General features: G+C 42.3%; 1 protein-coding gene across 5 annotated transcripts in view; it reads right to left on the bottom strand.

The window, feature by feature from the left end:
* EML5 (EMAP like 5) overlaps positions 1–17,123 on the bottom strand; it is a 290,414-nt gene that overhangs the window by 236,155 nt on the left and 37,136 nt on the right. For all 5 annotated transcript variants that reach the window (XM_034768124.1, XM_034768125.1, XM_034768126.1 and 2 more), the window contains exon 2: positions 4,964–5,123. In XM_034768124.1, coding sequence (XP_034624015.1) covers positions 4,964–5,123 — 160 coding nt within the window. The remainder of the gene's footprint in view (positions 1–4,963; positions 5,124–17,123) is intronic.

Raw genomic sequence — 17,123 nt, 5'->3', positions numbered from 1 at the left:
CATGAAAGGAACAGAGAGAAAAGTGGACTGTATGCATGTGCACATTCAGCTTCCCAGATGACGCTTTACAAGAGATATAATTCAATTCTGCACTTTCAGTCACTGCTGACCACTAAAAACCTTCAGAGGCATCCATAGCTGTGCAAGAATGGTGGTTAATTTATATTTTGAAAGCTAAGCTATATCATTCTCCATAAACTATGTTATGAAATAATTTGTGCTGCCTCCAAAAACAGTAACTGATTTTGTCTTGCATGATTGCTTTAGCATCAGGACTTAAAACTAGCACTGAAGAAACTCAGTAAGCATATCTAAGGAGTCCCAAATCAAAAGATGAACTGCAAATCTGGAAGTGCCAAAAAGTTATTCCTGAGATGAAAAAAATAAAATAAAATAAAAATATCTCTGTGCTCCCCAGCCCTCTCTTAGCCTAATACACCTCTACCTCGATATAACGCTGTCCTCAGGAGCCAAAAAAATCTTACCGCATTATAGGTGAACCCGCGTTATATTGAACTTACTTTGATCCACCGGAGTGTGCACCCCCCCTCCTACCCCCCGGAGCATTGCTTTACCACGTTATATCCGAATTCGTGTTATATCGGGTCGCGTTATATCGAGATAGCGGTGTATGTGGAAATAAACAGCATATTTCTGGCCTTAACTCACTTTTCATTTTAGCTTTGCATTTCAACTTTATTATTTCTTAAACGGTGAGAGCATAATTGTTACTGTGTAAGATCTGACCACAATGATCTTACACAATCTTAAAGACAGACTAAGATCAGACAAATACAAAATGGGTGGTAGGGTGTTTTGGTTTTGTTTGTTTTTACATCTGGATAGTGACGGCTTAATTTTGACAAAGGAAGGACTTGTGAGCCTTATGGACAAAGATTTTTCCTCTCTTTAACTGATAATGCTTACACTCAAAGGACCAAGTTAAGGCAAATTTAGTTTCCATTTTCTGACACATGTAGATAATAGTCAGTTAAAAAGTCTGCCTGTCAGGGAAATCCACCTACAATACCACCAACACCAAATTGCCTGCAAGCTGCACAGCTCACAGCAAAGTGGAAGTGATCTTTCTGGTCTCTATTTGTAAAACTCCATAAATTCCCAGTTTTCAGATCTTTCAAAATCCACTCCTTCTACTGAAAATGTTAGAAACAGGAATTGACCTAGCTCCAGCATTAACAATCCTGCTCAGGAATGAGTGAGTAAAGGTATATTGAATCTATTACTATTATAATAATTTTAAAGCATCCATCACCATGAGATCTGAGTGTTATACAAAACTTAAGTAGAGATTCAAATCTCAAAAAGAGACCAAATTTCATGCTCCCTGGCTGCCTGCAGATTTACCAGAGAGCTAGGAAAGCAGGATTTAATTAGTATGGAAAAACCCGAACAAAGAGGTAGGTCTTGAAGTTCTCTCTAAAACTGGCTAGGTTCATGCTTAACTGTATTTCCACAGAAAACATATTTTACAGGTGCAGCTCTCCTATCAAGAAACCTCTACCATAAACTTTGCCATTGGAGCCAGCAAGTTGTAACATACTGGATGAGCATGGGCATAGACAATTGGGGACTGAAGGAGCTATAGTCCCCCTCCCCTTTCCCCCCAAAATGTAGAAACTGCATTAATAAGGAAACACTGAGTTAGGAACTGAAGTTCATTTATGTCATTTTAATAGAAGTAAAGAAATTTAGTTATGATGCAAAACTACTAATTGAAATGATATTCAACAGCTTTTATTTTATTTTTTTAATTCTAGTCCCCCCCCACCAAAATACAAAAAGGTTATTTATGTCCCTGATATGTGTAGATGTATGGTAGTTTGGAGATGATGAGACAGTCTTAAAGTAGCCTGGGCTTAGATCCATTTAGGGCTTTATATATGGCAACCGGTACCTTGAATTTCACACACCAGTCAAATGGCAACAAGTCCAGACAGGCAGCTATAGTCTGGACTAGAGGGAGTTTCCAGTGGACTTTAACAGACAATCTTAGATAAACTTTAGTCCTAGACTAGGATCGTAGAGCTAAGAGGTTATGAAGGCAAGAATGACTGATGCTAGAACAGCATTTGAGGGGTAGAGGCATAGTTTTCTTTGCCCACTGTAGGTGAAAGAATGTTGTTCTTGCAAGCAATGCATCCTGAAAGTTTAGCCATACTGAGAAATCTAAAAACCAAAGATTCCCTATCACACTGATGATCTCTACGGCTTCCCTCTTATTTTCCAGGTTTTTTAAATGAAATTCACACTTGGGAGCATTCTTACCCTAATTCTTAGAATCATAGACTATCAGGGTTGGAAAGGACCTCAGGAAGTCATCTAGTCCAACCTCCTGCTCAAAGCAGGACCAATTCCCAACTAAATCATCCCAGCCAGGGCTTTGTCAAGCCGGGCCTTAAAAACCTCCAAGGAAGGAGACTCCACCACCTCCCTAGGTAACGCATTCCAGTGCTTCACCACCCTCCTAGTGAAATAGTGTTTCCTAATATCCAACCTAGACCTCCCCCACTGCAACTTGAGACCATTGCTCCTTGTTCTGTCATCTGCCACCACTGAGAACAGCCAAGCTCCATCCTCTTTGGAAACCCCCCCCTCAGGTAGCTGAAAGCAGCTATCAAATCCCCCCTCATTCTTCTCTTCTGGAGACTAAACAATCCCAGTTCCCTCAGCCTCTCCTCATAAGTCATGTGCTCCAGTCCCCTAATTATTTTTGTTGCCCTCCGCTGGACTCTTTCCAATTTTTCCACATCCTTCTTGTAGTGTGGGGCCCAAAACTGGACACAGTACTCCAGATGAGACCTCACCAATGTCAAATAAAGGGGAACGATCATGTTCCTCGATCTGCTGGCAATGCCCCTACTTATACAGCCCCAAATGCCGTTAGCCTTCTTGGCAACAAGAGCACACTGTTGACTCATATCCAGCTTCTCGTCCACTGTGACCCCAGGTCCTTTTCTGCAGAACTGCTACCTAGCCATTCGGTCCCTCGTCTGTAACAGTGCATGGGCTTCTTCTGTCCTAAGTGCAGGACTCTGCACTTGTCCTTGTTGAACCTCATCAGGTTTTTTTGGGCCCAATCCTCTAATTTGTCTAGGTCCCTCTGTATCCAATCCCTATCCTCTAGTGTATCTACCACGCCTCCCAGTTTAGTGTCATCTGCAAACTTGCTGAGAGTGCAGTCCACACCATCCTCCAGATCATTAATAAAGATATTAAACAAAACCGGCCCCAGGACCGACCCTTGGGGCACTCCACTTGAAACCGGCTGCCAACTAGACATGGAGCCATTGATCACTATCCGCTGAGCCCGACGATCTAGCCAGCTTTCTATCCACCTTACAGTCCATTCATCCAGCCAATACTTCTTTAACTTGGCGGCAAGAATACTGTGGGAGACCGTATCAAAAGCTTTGCTAAAGTCAAGGAATAACACATCCACTGCTATCCCCTCATCCACAGAGCCAGTTATCTCATCATAGAAGGCAATCAGGTTAGTCAGGCATGACTTCCCCTTGGTGAATCCATGCTGACTGTTCCTGATCACTTTCCTCTCCTCTAAGTGTTTCATAATTGATTCCTGGAGGACCTGCTCCATGATTTTTCCAGGGACTGAGGTGAGGCTGACTGGCCTGTAGTTCCTCGGATCCTCCTTCTTCCCTTTTTTAAAGATGGGCACTACATTAGCCTTTTTCCAGTCATCCGGGACCTCCTCCAAGTTTTCAAAAATAATGGCCAATGTCTCTGCAATCTCATCCGCCAACTCCTTTAGCACCAGGCCCCATGGACTTGTGCACGTCCAGTTTTTCTAAATAGTCCTGAACCACATTCTTTCCCCACAGAGGGCTGGTCACCTTCTCCCCATACTGTGCTGCCCAGTGCAGCAGTCTGGGAGCTGACCTTGTTCGGGAAGACAGAGGCAAAAAAATCATTGAGTACATTAGCTTTTTCCACATCCTCGGTCACTAGGTTGCCTCCCTCATTCAGTAAGGGGCCCACACTTCCCTTGACTTTCTTCTTGTTGCTAACATACCTGAAGAAACCCTTCTTGTTACTCTTAACATCTCTTGCTAGCTGCAACTCCAAGTGTGATTTGGCCTTCCTGATTTCACTTGCTCAGATAACGAAAATAATTGGTCTCTACAACACTACATTTCTAACTGGGAAAGTAGTAGAGCTAGTAGGTAACAGAAATTAGCTTCCCTGGCTAACAGAAGGAACTAAAGTCAGCTAGGGAAGAACACAGCCTAAGGACATATTATTGTGCCTGGCCTCTGCACAGGTTTGTAAGAAGGGGTGAATGGGACGGGGAAGTGGAGTAGCACAAGGAGCCTTCTCCCCATCCTGTGCAGAGGCCAGGCACAATTTCAGTTAGGACTGAAGTGCTAGCAACCCCCAAAAATAGAGAGAATAAACTAAAATAAACTAAAATATGCCTCACATCAACTAGCAGAGCCATCTAGCTCAGAGGAGCGAGTATGCAGGATGCTGAGACATTCAGGGAAGCAATTTGCTACCCTCCTCCTAAAGCCCTGCTATAGCCTCCAATAAAGGCCAGTACCATAATCATATAATCTGACCCTACGCCTGTGTTTTTTTTTAAATCCTCTTTTCAAGATGGCTAACATTTTGTTAGCTGGGGAAGAGCCTGCCATCATGTGTGTCTTCTTTCTTGCTCTCTCCTGTACCAGGAATGATCTCCCTACTACAGTGCAGTAAGCTCCCCTCGTCTCTTCATTCACATCTCTTCTGAAGCTGCAAATTTTTAAATTTGGCAAGAAAAGTGTCTGTAAATACTAACATCACTTTCCTGAAACTGGACAAATAAAACCTTTGATTCAATTTATCTCCTGAAAGAAAGTTGTATCAGAGGACTTTTTTTAAACAGATCTAAACAGTTTCTCTTTTAAAAACAGATTTTGAAAATAGAATATTGACTACATACCTGCCCATCTAAGTCAAATGCCAAGCAAGCTATACCATGTGTGTGAACATCTTTCAGTATTGATATAGTCTGCACAGTGTATGAGTCCCAAACACAGATATATGGTTCTTTTCCAACTTGACCTGTTGCCACCAACACTCGTTCAGGATGCAAAGCAAGGCTGCAAAAAAAATGAAAAATAATTTCAAACATTAGAACATTTGTTCAAGGAACTTGTACATTGTTTAGCTTGTTAATCAAATGTTAGTTTAAGTCCTTAAATAAAAGTCAACTTTTATAATAAGTTTTCCCATTGACGCTACAAGACGTCACAGTATCATCCTGTAAGACAACTTTCATGGTAGCCATACAACTTTCTTTCACACAGTTCTAACAACCGAACTTAAATCTTCCATGAGGCCTTTTCCAATGTGAAACTTATTTCATAACCTATCACACTGACTAATCTTCTGTTCTGCAACATGCATGCTTTACCAAATTCTTCTGCTTAATTACTATTTCCCATTTCCTCCTGTTTAAAAGGACACCAACACAAAACATGTAATTTTTAATTTAGGACAGTTGACTTAAAATATAATAAAATAACAAATGCTTGGCCAGTAATTAAGGTTGTAGCAGAGCTTATGTAAAGTTGATTTTTCAAAGTTGATTTTTCTAGACTCACATGCTTAGGCAAATTGCTTTGAAAACTGGTATGCCACATGAGAGGCCAAGAGTAACAGATGCAGGGAAAATCTGGGGTTGTTTGATCAAAGAGTTCCTGATATTCAGACCCTCACAGGACACTTTTTTGTGCACTGGAACCTCACAGAAACAATGTGTTTCTTTTAACACTTTTCTGGACACATAGCTAGAAAAAAACAGCAGCAAGAATCCCCCAAAACTCATATCCCTGGAATGCCAAAGCACTGATCTAGTGTTCCTTGCCAGGGTCAGGCTCCAGAAATGGCAATTTAACCCATGATATGGTGAACATGTAAATGAGGTATAACAGAGGACCTGAAATCTTCCAGTTTATATTTCATATCAAAGGAAGATGGGTAAGAGGGATGTATACCTATAGAAATCTTTCTGTACAAACTGGATACAGCAAAACAGAGTGATCTGTGAAATGCTCTACTTGACCCAGGAAGGTAACCATTTGAAAGTTGACTCTATGCCAATGGTCACCAACCGGTTGATCGCGATCGACTGGTCAATCCTAGAGGATCTCCTAGTCAATCACGATCTCTGGTGGTGTAGCATGGCTGCCGCTAAAGCAGGTGCCTGCCCCAGCCCCATGCTGTTCCCGAAAGCAGCCAGCGCGGCCCTGGGGGTGCGGGGCACGGGTCGCCGTCCACGCGCTGCTCCTGCCTGCAAGCACCACCCCCGGAGCTCCCATTGGCTGGGAATAGGAAGATGTGGCCAATGGGAGCTGCGAGGGCAGTGCTTGCAGAGAGGGGCAGCGCACAGAGCCACGTGCCCCCCCAGGGGCCACAGGGGCGTGTTGGCCCCTTCCGGGAGTTGCGTGGGGTCAGGGCAGGCAGGGAGCCTGTCTTAGCCTTGCTGCACCGCTGACCGGGAGCCACCCAAGGTAATTGCTGCATGGCGGGAGGCTGCACCCCAACCCCCTCCTAGAGCCAGTACCCCAAACACCCTCCTGCACCCCAACACTCTTCCCCAGCCCAGAGCGCCCACCTAGAGCCAGCACCCTGTACCCCCTTCTGCACCCCAACCTTCTGCCCCAGCCAGGAGCCCCCTCCTGCACACAAACTCCCTCCCAGAGCTTGCACCCCTCACCCCCTCCTACAGCCCAATTCCTTGCCCCAGACTCATCCCAGAGCCCCCTCCCACACTGCAACCCCTTTGGCCCCAGCCCAGAGCCTGCATCCCCTCTTGAACCCCAACCTCCTACCCCAGCCTGGTGAAAGTGAGTGAGGGTGGGGAAGAGCAAGCAACGGAGAGGGATGGGGATGGAATGAGCGGGGCAGGGCCTCGGGGAAGGAGCAGGGTAGATCCTGGGATGCCCTTAAATTCAAAAGGTGATCTTGGGCGTAAAAAGGTTGGACACCACTTCTCTACACCATCACTAATGGACTTTCTTCCCCTCCCTAGATAAATCTCCTGGAGAATGGAAATGAAAGCCTTAACCAACATCTATTCTGTATATTTATCTTCCAAAGACTACTTACAGCAAAAAGGGGCAAGGCAGTGTGTGATGATAATAAATTCTACTCCTAGGAGTTGACCTAGATCCGGGTGTCAAGCTGTCTGCAGTGGCTGAAGAGCATGAGTACCAACCCGAGGGCAGACTATTAAGAAGCAGGACACAAACCCCACATTGCTTGTAAGTTCTATACTTAGCTTTCACCAGCCAAACATCAAGTGTAAACTCCTCAGGCACTATAACAGCCTAAACATGGAGTCACAGACACTCCCCTTGGGTACTCCGGTCTCTCTTGCCTTCTAGGCAAGCTTGCCTTTGTAATAGATGGTCCCTTACACACACACACACACACAAAAAATCACAATAATACTCAGGTTACTCTCAATCCCGAAGGACCAGTCACTTACCCTAGGTCAATTGCCCTTTAGATCTTACACCAAAGACAATTCTTGTGGCCAATTTTATAACAAACTAACATTTTATTAACTAAGAAAAAGAAATTAGTTATTTACACACACACACAAATAAGTTACAGTCTTGGGTTCCAAAAGGTGATAGAAGCTGCTCAAATAAACTGTATACATCCTTTAGGGCTAACCAAGGCTAAGCAGCTGGGGAACCCTTGCTTATGCTTAGAAATCTTGCCCTCCCAGAGCCCAAGCATCATAGAGATACAGTTCTTCTTGTCAGGGATTTTTATTCCCTTCCTCCCAGAGTTCAAGATGTTGGGATGAACTCACATGCACGTCTCCTCTTTATGGGGGAGGAAGGAATGTAGTTAAAGTCTGTGTTCTTTGATGTTTCACAATGGCTCATTTGATTTCAGTGGGCCTTCTTGGTGGGCAAGCGCTAATACCTTGGGCAGGAAGCCAGTATTTTACATTACCTAATGCTTCTTTCCTGTTTGATGACTTATGGAGGATTACAATGCAGACACTTAATAGCCCCTTATAACACGGGGTACATCTTTTTTACAGTGCAAATATTTGTAATCAAAAATAATAATTGGGGCTGTCAATTAATCACAGTTAATGCATGCGATTAACTCAAAACAAATTAACACTTTTTTTATACAAGCATTAATCGCACACCAGGGCATCATGCACAGGTGGGCACTGCTACATGCCTCCAGGACAGGATGTCCTTCCTCCCACCACCCTGTTCCACTACTGCTCCTGTCTCTTTCCCGCCCCCATTGAGTCACCCCTAGCCAAGCAGCTCCAGGTTGGGAGCCTACCTCCTGTCTGCTGCACAGAGCGGAGGTGAAGAAGGCTGATATCAGGGTATTCCCTTCCCCCCACCAGTGTACCCAATCACCACTGAGCTAGGGTCGGGGAACAGGGGGAGCCTGTCTGCCGACAACAGCTGCTGATGGCTAAAAAAGCATTCAGGCTCCTGAGTGCTCGGCTTAGAGACAGCACTCCAACACACAAACTTCCTTCCCCCCCAACACAAAAAATATTTAAATAAATAGTATTCTATTATTTTAACAGTGCAATTAAAACTGCAATTAATTGTGACTTTTTTTCAATCTCACAATTAATTTTTTTAATAATTTGACAGTCCTAGTTGAGACCTCGGGGCCTTGGCATGAGCTGGTACCTGATCTGCCAGCATCAAGCCAGGAACTTAATAAGTAAGTATAGAAAACACAAAGGGTGCTCTGGACATAGAAGGGAGCGGCTATATCATGAAGGGAGAGGGTAGATCAAGCTAGTCAGGGAGCTATCATAGAAGACCAATTTAAAGAAATGTAAGTTCTCTTTTCTCTATAACTAACCTAAAAGAAAACTACCTTCACTGTGTTTTGCAAAGCATGCAGATGAGGTGTTATGCCAACTGCTTCTTTGGTTTTACTACATATTTTCTCTACTTCCAATAAATCTTGTTTTTATTAATACTACTGTTGTATGAATAATTTCACATGGCACAATGACTCAAGCACTTCCTCCTGGCTCTGAGCAATATCAGCACATCTCTCGTGGAAAGGAACAATGTACATGTGTGGGAAGGAATAAAAGGACTTGATGAGGGGAGAAATGTTGGAAGTGAAAGGACAGAGTAGGGGGAAAGGAAACAGGACCAGACAGATTATAAGAAAAGCAGGGGAGGCAAAGAACTGAGGAGGAAAACGGGGGGGAGAAAGGACCAAGTGAAGAACAAAGGAGAAAATGATGAAAGAGAAAGAATGGGGAAGAGATTGGAACTAAAAGAGGAAAAGGAACAGTAAAGATAAAAATATAGAAAAGATAGTCTTCTGGCTAATTCATGAGACTTGAAATCAGGACCCCTGGGTTCCATCCCTGGCTCTGCCACTAACTTATTATTTAATGTTAGGCAGGACAATCAATCAGTTCCCCCCAACTCTAAAATAGGGTTAATAATACGATGGAGGAGGACTGTATAATTACATGGACAGATAGACTTAATTATAATACTTCCATCCCTCACAATTAGGTAAAAGCATCTTACCTGCTTTCACATGAAAAGCATTATACTGTATAAGTAGCAAGTATTATCATAAATATATTTTTATTCAATGGGAAGAACAAGCTAAATAAGAAAAGATTCACAAGTGCAGAATAGAATGAAATCTCCATTACAACACAGTACCTCTGCTGAAAACACTGCTCTACAGCCAAAATGCTTCTGAAATAAATGTAGTCAAACTTTACTAATTCTGGGTCACTGAGAACGAAAATGATGCTTAAAATTGTTGATTGGCTCTAGTTTTCAAGATATGCTCTTGGGTGAGTATATACGACCCTTGACTTGGGAATGGCGGAGGATAAGTGAGTTCTAAAGGGAAGGGATCTCAATTTAAACCAGAAATGACTAAAATACATCTTTGACTGGATCTATGAATAAATCTATGACTGGGTTTGGACAGTACTTGTTTTTTAGACAAAACAATGAATGATGCAATCTGAAGCTGGTATTGCATCACACATGATATGAATTGCATCATGGTATTCCTAGAAGTCATGGATGATGCAATTATAACGAAGCTTACATCACTCTGCTGAACCAATTGCCCTATATCAGCTCTAGAAATCATACAGTGTCGTGCTCTCTTATTTGTCAGTGTTTGATTTTGCAAAGGGACACATTTCTGTTTAGCCAAAGTGAGCAGAGATGCCTCGTGCTTGTGTGAACAGTGCAGATAACTTCTGCTATGTTTGTGGTGAAGTGACTTTTGCATCACAAAAACGCAGTATAACCACTATGGTTAAGAAAGCCTATCACCTTTATTTTGGCTGCAAAATTGGAGATCAGGACAAGAGGTGGACCCCACACATATGCTGCAACACTTGTGCAACAAATCTTCGCCAGTGGTTGAACAGGAAAAGGAAATCTATGCCTTTTGCAGTGCCAATGATTTGGAGAGAGCCAACAGATCATACCAGCAATTGTTACTTCTGCATGGTGCCTCCAGTTGGGAAAGGTGTGTCAAAGAAGAAAAAGTGGACTGTGCATTATCCAAATATTCCATCAGCTATACGCCCAGTACCCCACGGAGAAGGACTGCCGGTTTCTGATGCACCAGAATCATTCTCATTTGAGTCAGCCGAGGAAGAGGAAGAGGATGAAACTTCTGGTCCTGAACCATCAATGTCACAGGACCCACATTTTCTCCCATCCTCCTCCTCTAAACCACACCTCATAACGCAAGATGAACTGAATGACCTTGTCAGGGATTTGGAACTACCCAAGAGTAAGGCAGAGCTGTTGGGCTCCAGACTACAGACGGGGAATCTCCTGCCAGGTGATGTTAGGGTTTCCATGTTCCATGACCGTCAAAAGGATCTTATCCCATTCTTCTTCATGGAAGGTGATCTTGTAGCCTGCAACAACATTGATGGTGTGATGGCAACCCTCAACATCGTTCACGATCCAGATGAGTGGAGACTGTTCACTGATTCATCGAAGACGAGTCTTAAAGCTGTTTTACTGCATAATGGCAATGTTTTCCCATCAATTCCAGTTGGTCATGCAGTCCATATGAAGGAAACCTATGACAACATGAAACAACTTTTGAGGTGCATAAACTATGACCAACATCAGTGGCAGCTTTGTGGCGATTTGAAGGTTGTTGCTCTCTTGCTTGGTCTGCAGACTGGATACACAAAGTACTGCTGTTTTCTCTACGAATGAGATAGTCGTGCAAGAGATTCCCACTACATCAAGAACAACTGGCCACTCCGACAGACATTGGAGCCTGGGAGGAAAAGTGTTCAGCATCCACCTCTTGTTGAATCAAGGAAGATTTTGTTACCACCCTTACACATCAAGCTGGGTCTGATGAAGAACTTTGTCAAGGCCATTGACAAAACACAAGCAGCTTTCAAGTACCTCCGTGGAAAATTTCCAAGGTTAAGTGAAGCTAAGATAAAGGAAGGTGTCTTTGATGGTCCTCAGATTCGTGAACTTCTTCGAGATGATGCATTTGACCATGCACTGCGTGGCAAGCAAAAGACGGCATGGAAAGCCTTCCAGTTAGTGGCAATAAATTTTCTCGGAAACAACAAGGCAGACAACTACAGGTTGTTGGTGGAAAACCACCTCAAGGCATACAAAAGCCTTGGTTGCAACATGTCACTAAAGATACATTTTTTGCACTCTCATCTAGATTTTTTTCCACCGAACTGCAGAGCAGTGAGCGACGAGCACGGCGAGTGATTTCACTAGGACATTGCAACAATGGAGAAACGCTATCAGGGCAAATGGAGCCCATCAATGCTTGCAGACTATTGCTGGACAGTGACAAGAGATGCTCCATTTAATGAATACAAGAGACAAACCAAGAAGCGCCGAGTAGACACTGAATAGGACTAAACTATGTACACAATAGTTTTTTGCCTTTTCTTTCATAATAAATTTTATTTATATAACCCTTTTGCTGATTTTTAAAGTGTTACATAAACAGGGCAGGTGAAATGTTATCATGTAAAGCAACCATAAACACATAAAAAGACCTAGGTTTACAATTTATGATTAAAACTCTACTATCTATACAATATACATAGACATAAAATGTAAAAACTTAAATATCTTTGAAACAGTAGCTAGTCAGTTGTTTTAATTGTCATATTTAAATTCAGCACATCAAAATACATAATAAATAGCACATTTTATCTCTGAAGCAGATGACTTCTCAAAAATTGTAGACCAGTGATATACTACAGCAAGGCTAATATATTTAAACAACCTTAGTAGTATGGTATGGATTATACCAATAGCTATATAATAGCCAACATTTTGAAACCTAGGTGCCTACAATTAGGGTCTTAAAACTTTTATTTAGGTGCCCAAATACGAAGACTTGATTTTGAAAGTACTGAGCACTTCCAGCTGCCACTGACTTCCCCACCATGGAACTTTGACCTCAATAGGAACTGCAGGTGCTCAATACCTCTGAAAAATAGGCTACTTTATTTAGGTATCTAAAAATGGATTTAGGAGCTTAGTATTTGGTAACCATATTTAAAAATTTTGGCCAAGGTACACTATTTTAAAATATTCACGTCTTGAAGTTTATCTTAAATTATGTTTTGCTACACTCAGACAGATGTACATAGATGTGCATACAGTAATGTGGTGATGCAAGATTAAACTATTTTATCATAATAATACTTACACAACAAGTTCAGTGATTTGGCTAAAACATGTACATTAAATAAAACAAACATCTTAAAGTCAAGTTGTATGACATACAAGAAGTGTTATTATCAGTACATGTGCATAATGCTTAAAATCAGAAAATATGTTTCACAATTTCAAAGACCCTATGAGTTCAGGAAGGAAAAATTAGTGACTTAAGCGAGGATGTTTTCAAATAGATCCTTTTTCATTTGATTTATTTTGAATGTATGTAAAATATGAGATTTTTAAGATATGGTAATTTTTCCAGAACATTAAAATAGCAAATAATCTATATATCCATGTTAGGGGTGTACATCTAGTAGGAGATGCCTAAGAATGGTATCATTCTGTGGTAACCAGGTTTATCAATTCCACTATGAAGGCCTTCTCAGCCTATGGCATACATTTTTGAAGCTGCTCCCAAATCTGTGTTTCCGACAAAAAAAAAAAAAAAAAAACACACAACAACAACAAACATTGTTATCATACCATCACGTCTGCTAGAGTAATGTTTAAATGCTTTCAAGAAAAGATTATTTGACTTTGTCATTACCAGTCCACAAGATTTTAGTTGAAGTTTATAAATCTAATTATTTTAGCACCATATTTCAACATTTACATAGAGCCAATTTTAAAATTATTGTGTAATAAGGGCATTTGATCTTGGAAATTTTAGCTTTTTTGAAAAATCAGCTGAATGCTATGAAATGACTATTATTAGGTAGTATTTTGCGGCAGTATCTATTAAAATAACACTGCTTTTCTCAGATGTTTTTCTAAAACATCTTAAGACAATGATAACTGATATACTTTAGCCATAAGCTGTGGAATAAAAATGCATATTGAGATAATAAAGACTGGCTTATAAGACTAAAACATTACTGCCATTATTAAGGTGACTGGATTTTTTTAAACCCTCTCTTTCTGTGATCTGGTCATATAAATATCAATATCAGTCTTAAAATCACACCAGCTTGGCTCAATGGTGCATTCTTGAAGCCAAGTCTGTCCTATATTATGATTGCACCAGTTCTAATAGTCATAGATGAGAAATTAGCAGCACCCAAAGATGTAATTAGCAGAATAAAAAAAACGTTATCTATGCAATATCCATAAGCTTTATAATTATTGATAAAAATGTATTACACTTATCCTGCACTTTTGTAGATTAAGGCAAAACCCTCAATAGATCTAGAAACAAAAAAAGAAACCAAATTAATGCCTTGAAATATTTTATTTCTAAAAGCTACTCATGTACAGAAGCTATTCCTGTACAGAAGCATAAAATTAAGCTTAGCAAACTTCAGGGGGAAAAAACAATAAGCTTGCAGAAAATGGTAAATCGGTATTTTTTTTTCCTATCACTTTCTACCATAGAGTCAAGCAGTGCTTGGCCTTAGTCAAAAATACAAATTCCTACATGCATAGAGAGTATACGTAATTAACTAGAATGCAAAAGCCAGATCCTAATTCACTGTAAAATAAAAATAAAATAAGAATAGGTTTATGCATTGCAGAAGCTTACATAGTAGAGGCATACTGAGTGAAACTACTAGCTAGATATTTTTACTAACCTAGCCTCCATAGTAGTTTGTATAAGCACTTATATACCCACAGAACATATGCATTGCCTCAGGAAAAACATAATTTGCTTCAGTACAGCTGTGTGTTATGTTCACTCTCAGTAACAGCAGCAAATAACCATCCGAAAACTCTACCCTAGCAACAACAAAATTACACTTACATACAATGAGTGGGGAAAACACTGGAAAGGACAAGTACAGAATATCTCTCTTCTGCCTATCATGGAAATGCTCATTAGTACAGAAATGTTTTTTAAGTACATCAGAAGCCTGCTAAACAACCAGTGGGGCCCCGGACGATCGAGATACAAAAGGAGCACTTAAAGACGATAAAGTAATTGCGGAGAAACTAAATGAATTCTTTGCTTCAGTCTTCACAGCTGAGGATGTTAGGGAGATTCCCAAACCTGGGATGTCCTTTGTAGATGACAAATCTGAGGAACTGTCACAAATTGAAGTGTCACTAGAGGAGGTTTTAGAATTACACCTCTACCCCAATATAACGCAACCCCGATACAACACGAATTCGGATATAACGTGGTAAAGCAGCGCTCGGGGGGGCAGGGCTGCTTTACCGCATTATATCCGGTAGCGGGGCTCGAGCGGAGATTTAAAGGGCCCGGGGCTCCCCGACTGCTTGCCCAGGACTGTCCCTCTCTTCTTCATGTGGTCCACATGTCAAATGGGTCTGTATTTCCCTGAATCCAGCAGTAGGAAGTCCCTAGAATGCTTGTATAGAGGTGGTAGCAGTGGTGAGAGGATTGGGCTAGAATCCATGGTGTTTGCCCAGTGTCCAAAACTCCCTATCCACCACCCCAGGGGAGGCAGAGAGGAACAACATGACTGATCTCTGCAGCTAGGTGCAGTGACTGTTAGGTGTGGGCTCTATGGACTTAGGAATTATCTTACATTTGCCTCATGGTCTGTCTTGCATCAATTTCTTCACACAGAGAAGAGGGAAGGAGCAGTTTGCTGATACAACCAGATTTTCCAAGCCTACCCAGTTTCCTTTTCTGCCCAGGGCAGGACAGTTGAGGTAACCCCACCAAGACTGGGTTGCTGAAGTTTTGCCTATATTTTGCCCACTGGAGCCATCCTCTCAAATGCTTGCAGGGATTGTCCTGTTCAATGGAGGGACTCTGGACTCTGAAGGGAAAATTGCATTCTGTCTGTGATGGGTTATCACCCCTGGGGTGCAGTCTGGGAGCTGTGGGAACCACTGTGCCCCTAGCCCCCCAGCTGGGCAGGCCTCTCTCACACTGCTTTGCTAGTGATTCAGCCAGCCTCTCCAGGCCCTGTTATCACCCAACACAACAGCAGATGGCACCACACCACACATCTCTGCGGCCTCTGGCAAGGGGGGAGAGGCGGCTCCGTGCGCTGCCCCCGCTCCCAGCACTGTCCTCACAGCTCCCATTGGCCGGAAACCGGCCAATAGGAGCTACGGAGGCAGCGCTTGCAGGCAGCGCACGGAGACACGCCGTCCCTTTCCCCCAGGGACTGCAGAGACGTGCTAGAAGCCAGCCGCTTCTGGGAGCAGCATGGGGCTATGGCAGACAGGCAGCCTGCCTGAGTCCTGCTGCGCCGCCGTCCAGGAGCCACCTGTGGTAAGCACCTCCCGGACAGAGCCTGCACCTCGCACCCCATCATCCACCCCAACCTCCTGCCCCATATCAGAATCCCCCTCCTGCACCCAAACTCCCTCCCAGAGCCCGCACTCCCTCCTGCACCCCAATCCCCAGCCCCCTCTTGCACCAAACTCCCTCCCAGGAAAAAGACTTGTATATAGGGGCCCCACAAAATCTAATAGCCACGGGCCCACAGTAGAGTTAATCCAGCCTTGTTTGTGTGTTTTCCATTATTTTGAACACAATGATGGGATTCACAATATATGTGTTAGACAAATACTGTTAGTTGTTAACGCCTGGTTTCTTGACAGCAGCATGAAAGCAGTGCTTACTATGTTTGTTTAAATGTGGGATGAGACTAGAGACAAGCATAATGTGACTGAGATCCCAAAACTGTAATTAGGCTGAGGGTAGAAAGGGATCTTTAGGCAGGTTAGTGTATGACTGACAGCTTTGAAGCTTCACTCCCACATTATAAAAGGGAAAAAGAATTAGCATTTGTTGTGTTTTCTTTTTCAGTTTTGTCCTCAATATTGAATTTCAAGTAGACATAGAAAAATAGCGACGCTGAAGACACAGATACTGTTTTAAAGAAGAGGTTTCCTTAGCAACAAAATATCAGATGAAAATCCAACAATGTATTCATGTGACTGAGCTTCACAAAACTAGGACATTAGAAAATGCAGAGAAGAATACAGTTGTGGAAGATACCATCACCTTAGGTATCTTCTAATTAAAAGTATAAGTCAAACATCAGAATTATTTTTGTGTACTTAAGCATACAAACCATTTTGTATTGAGTTTTTATACACATTTTAGTCACCTTTCCCCCTTTTCTTTGGTTGGGGATCCACCACTTTTTTTCACTTATCATTTGGGCTCACCCTCCCTTCCCCCACCAAGGAGGATAGTAAGAGAAGCTGAAGATCATTTTTGCAACACCAATCAATCAGTCGGTTTACCGGAAATGCTGTAAGAACACAGACTCTGAAGAGGAATATTTCCTAAGTGGGTTATCTTGGAGATGCATCTGTTTCTCACAAACCCAATGTAAGCGGGGGAATGGACCCGCTATTGTGGGGAACTTTCCTGGCTTATACACTACCCCGGTGAAGTGGGCTAGCGAAAGGATCTGAGTCCTCGCTCCCACTTCCTTTACC

The sequence above is a fragment of the Trachemys scripta genome, chromosome 4 (assembly GCF_013100865.1).
Source record: "Trachemys scripta elegans isolate TJP31775 chromosome 4, CAS_Tse_1.0, whole genome shotgun sequence".
Taxonomy (NCBI): domain Eukaryota; kingdom Metazoa; phylum Chordata; order Testudines; family Emydidae; genus Trachemys; species Trachemys scripta.
Note: the sequence above shows the minus strand (reverse complement) of the source record. Positions and strands in the feature narration are given on the sequence as shown.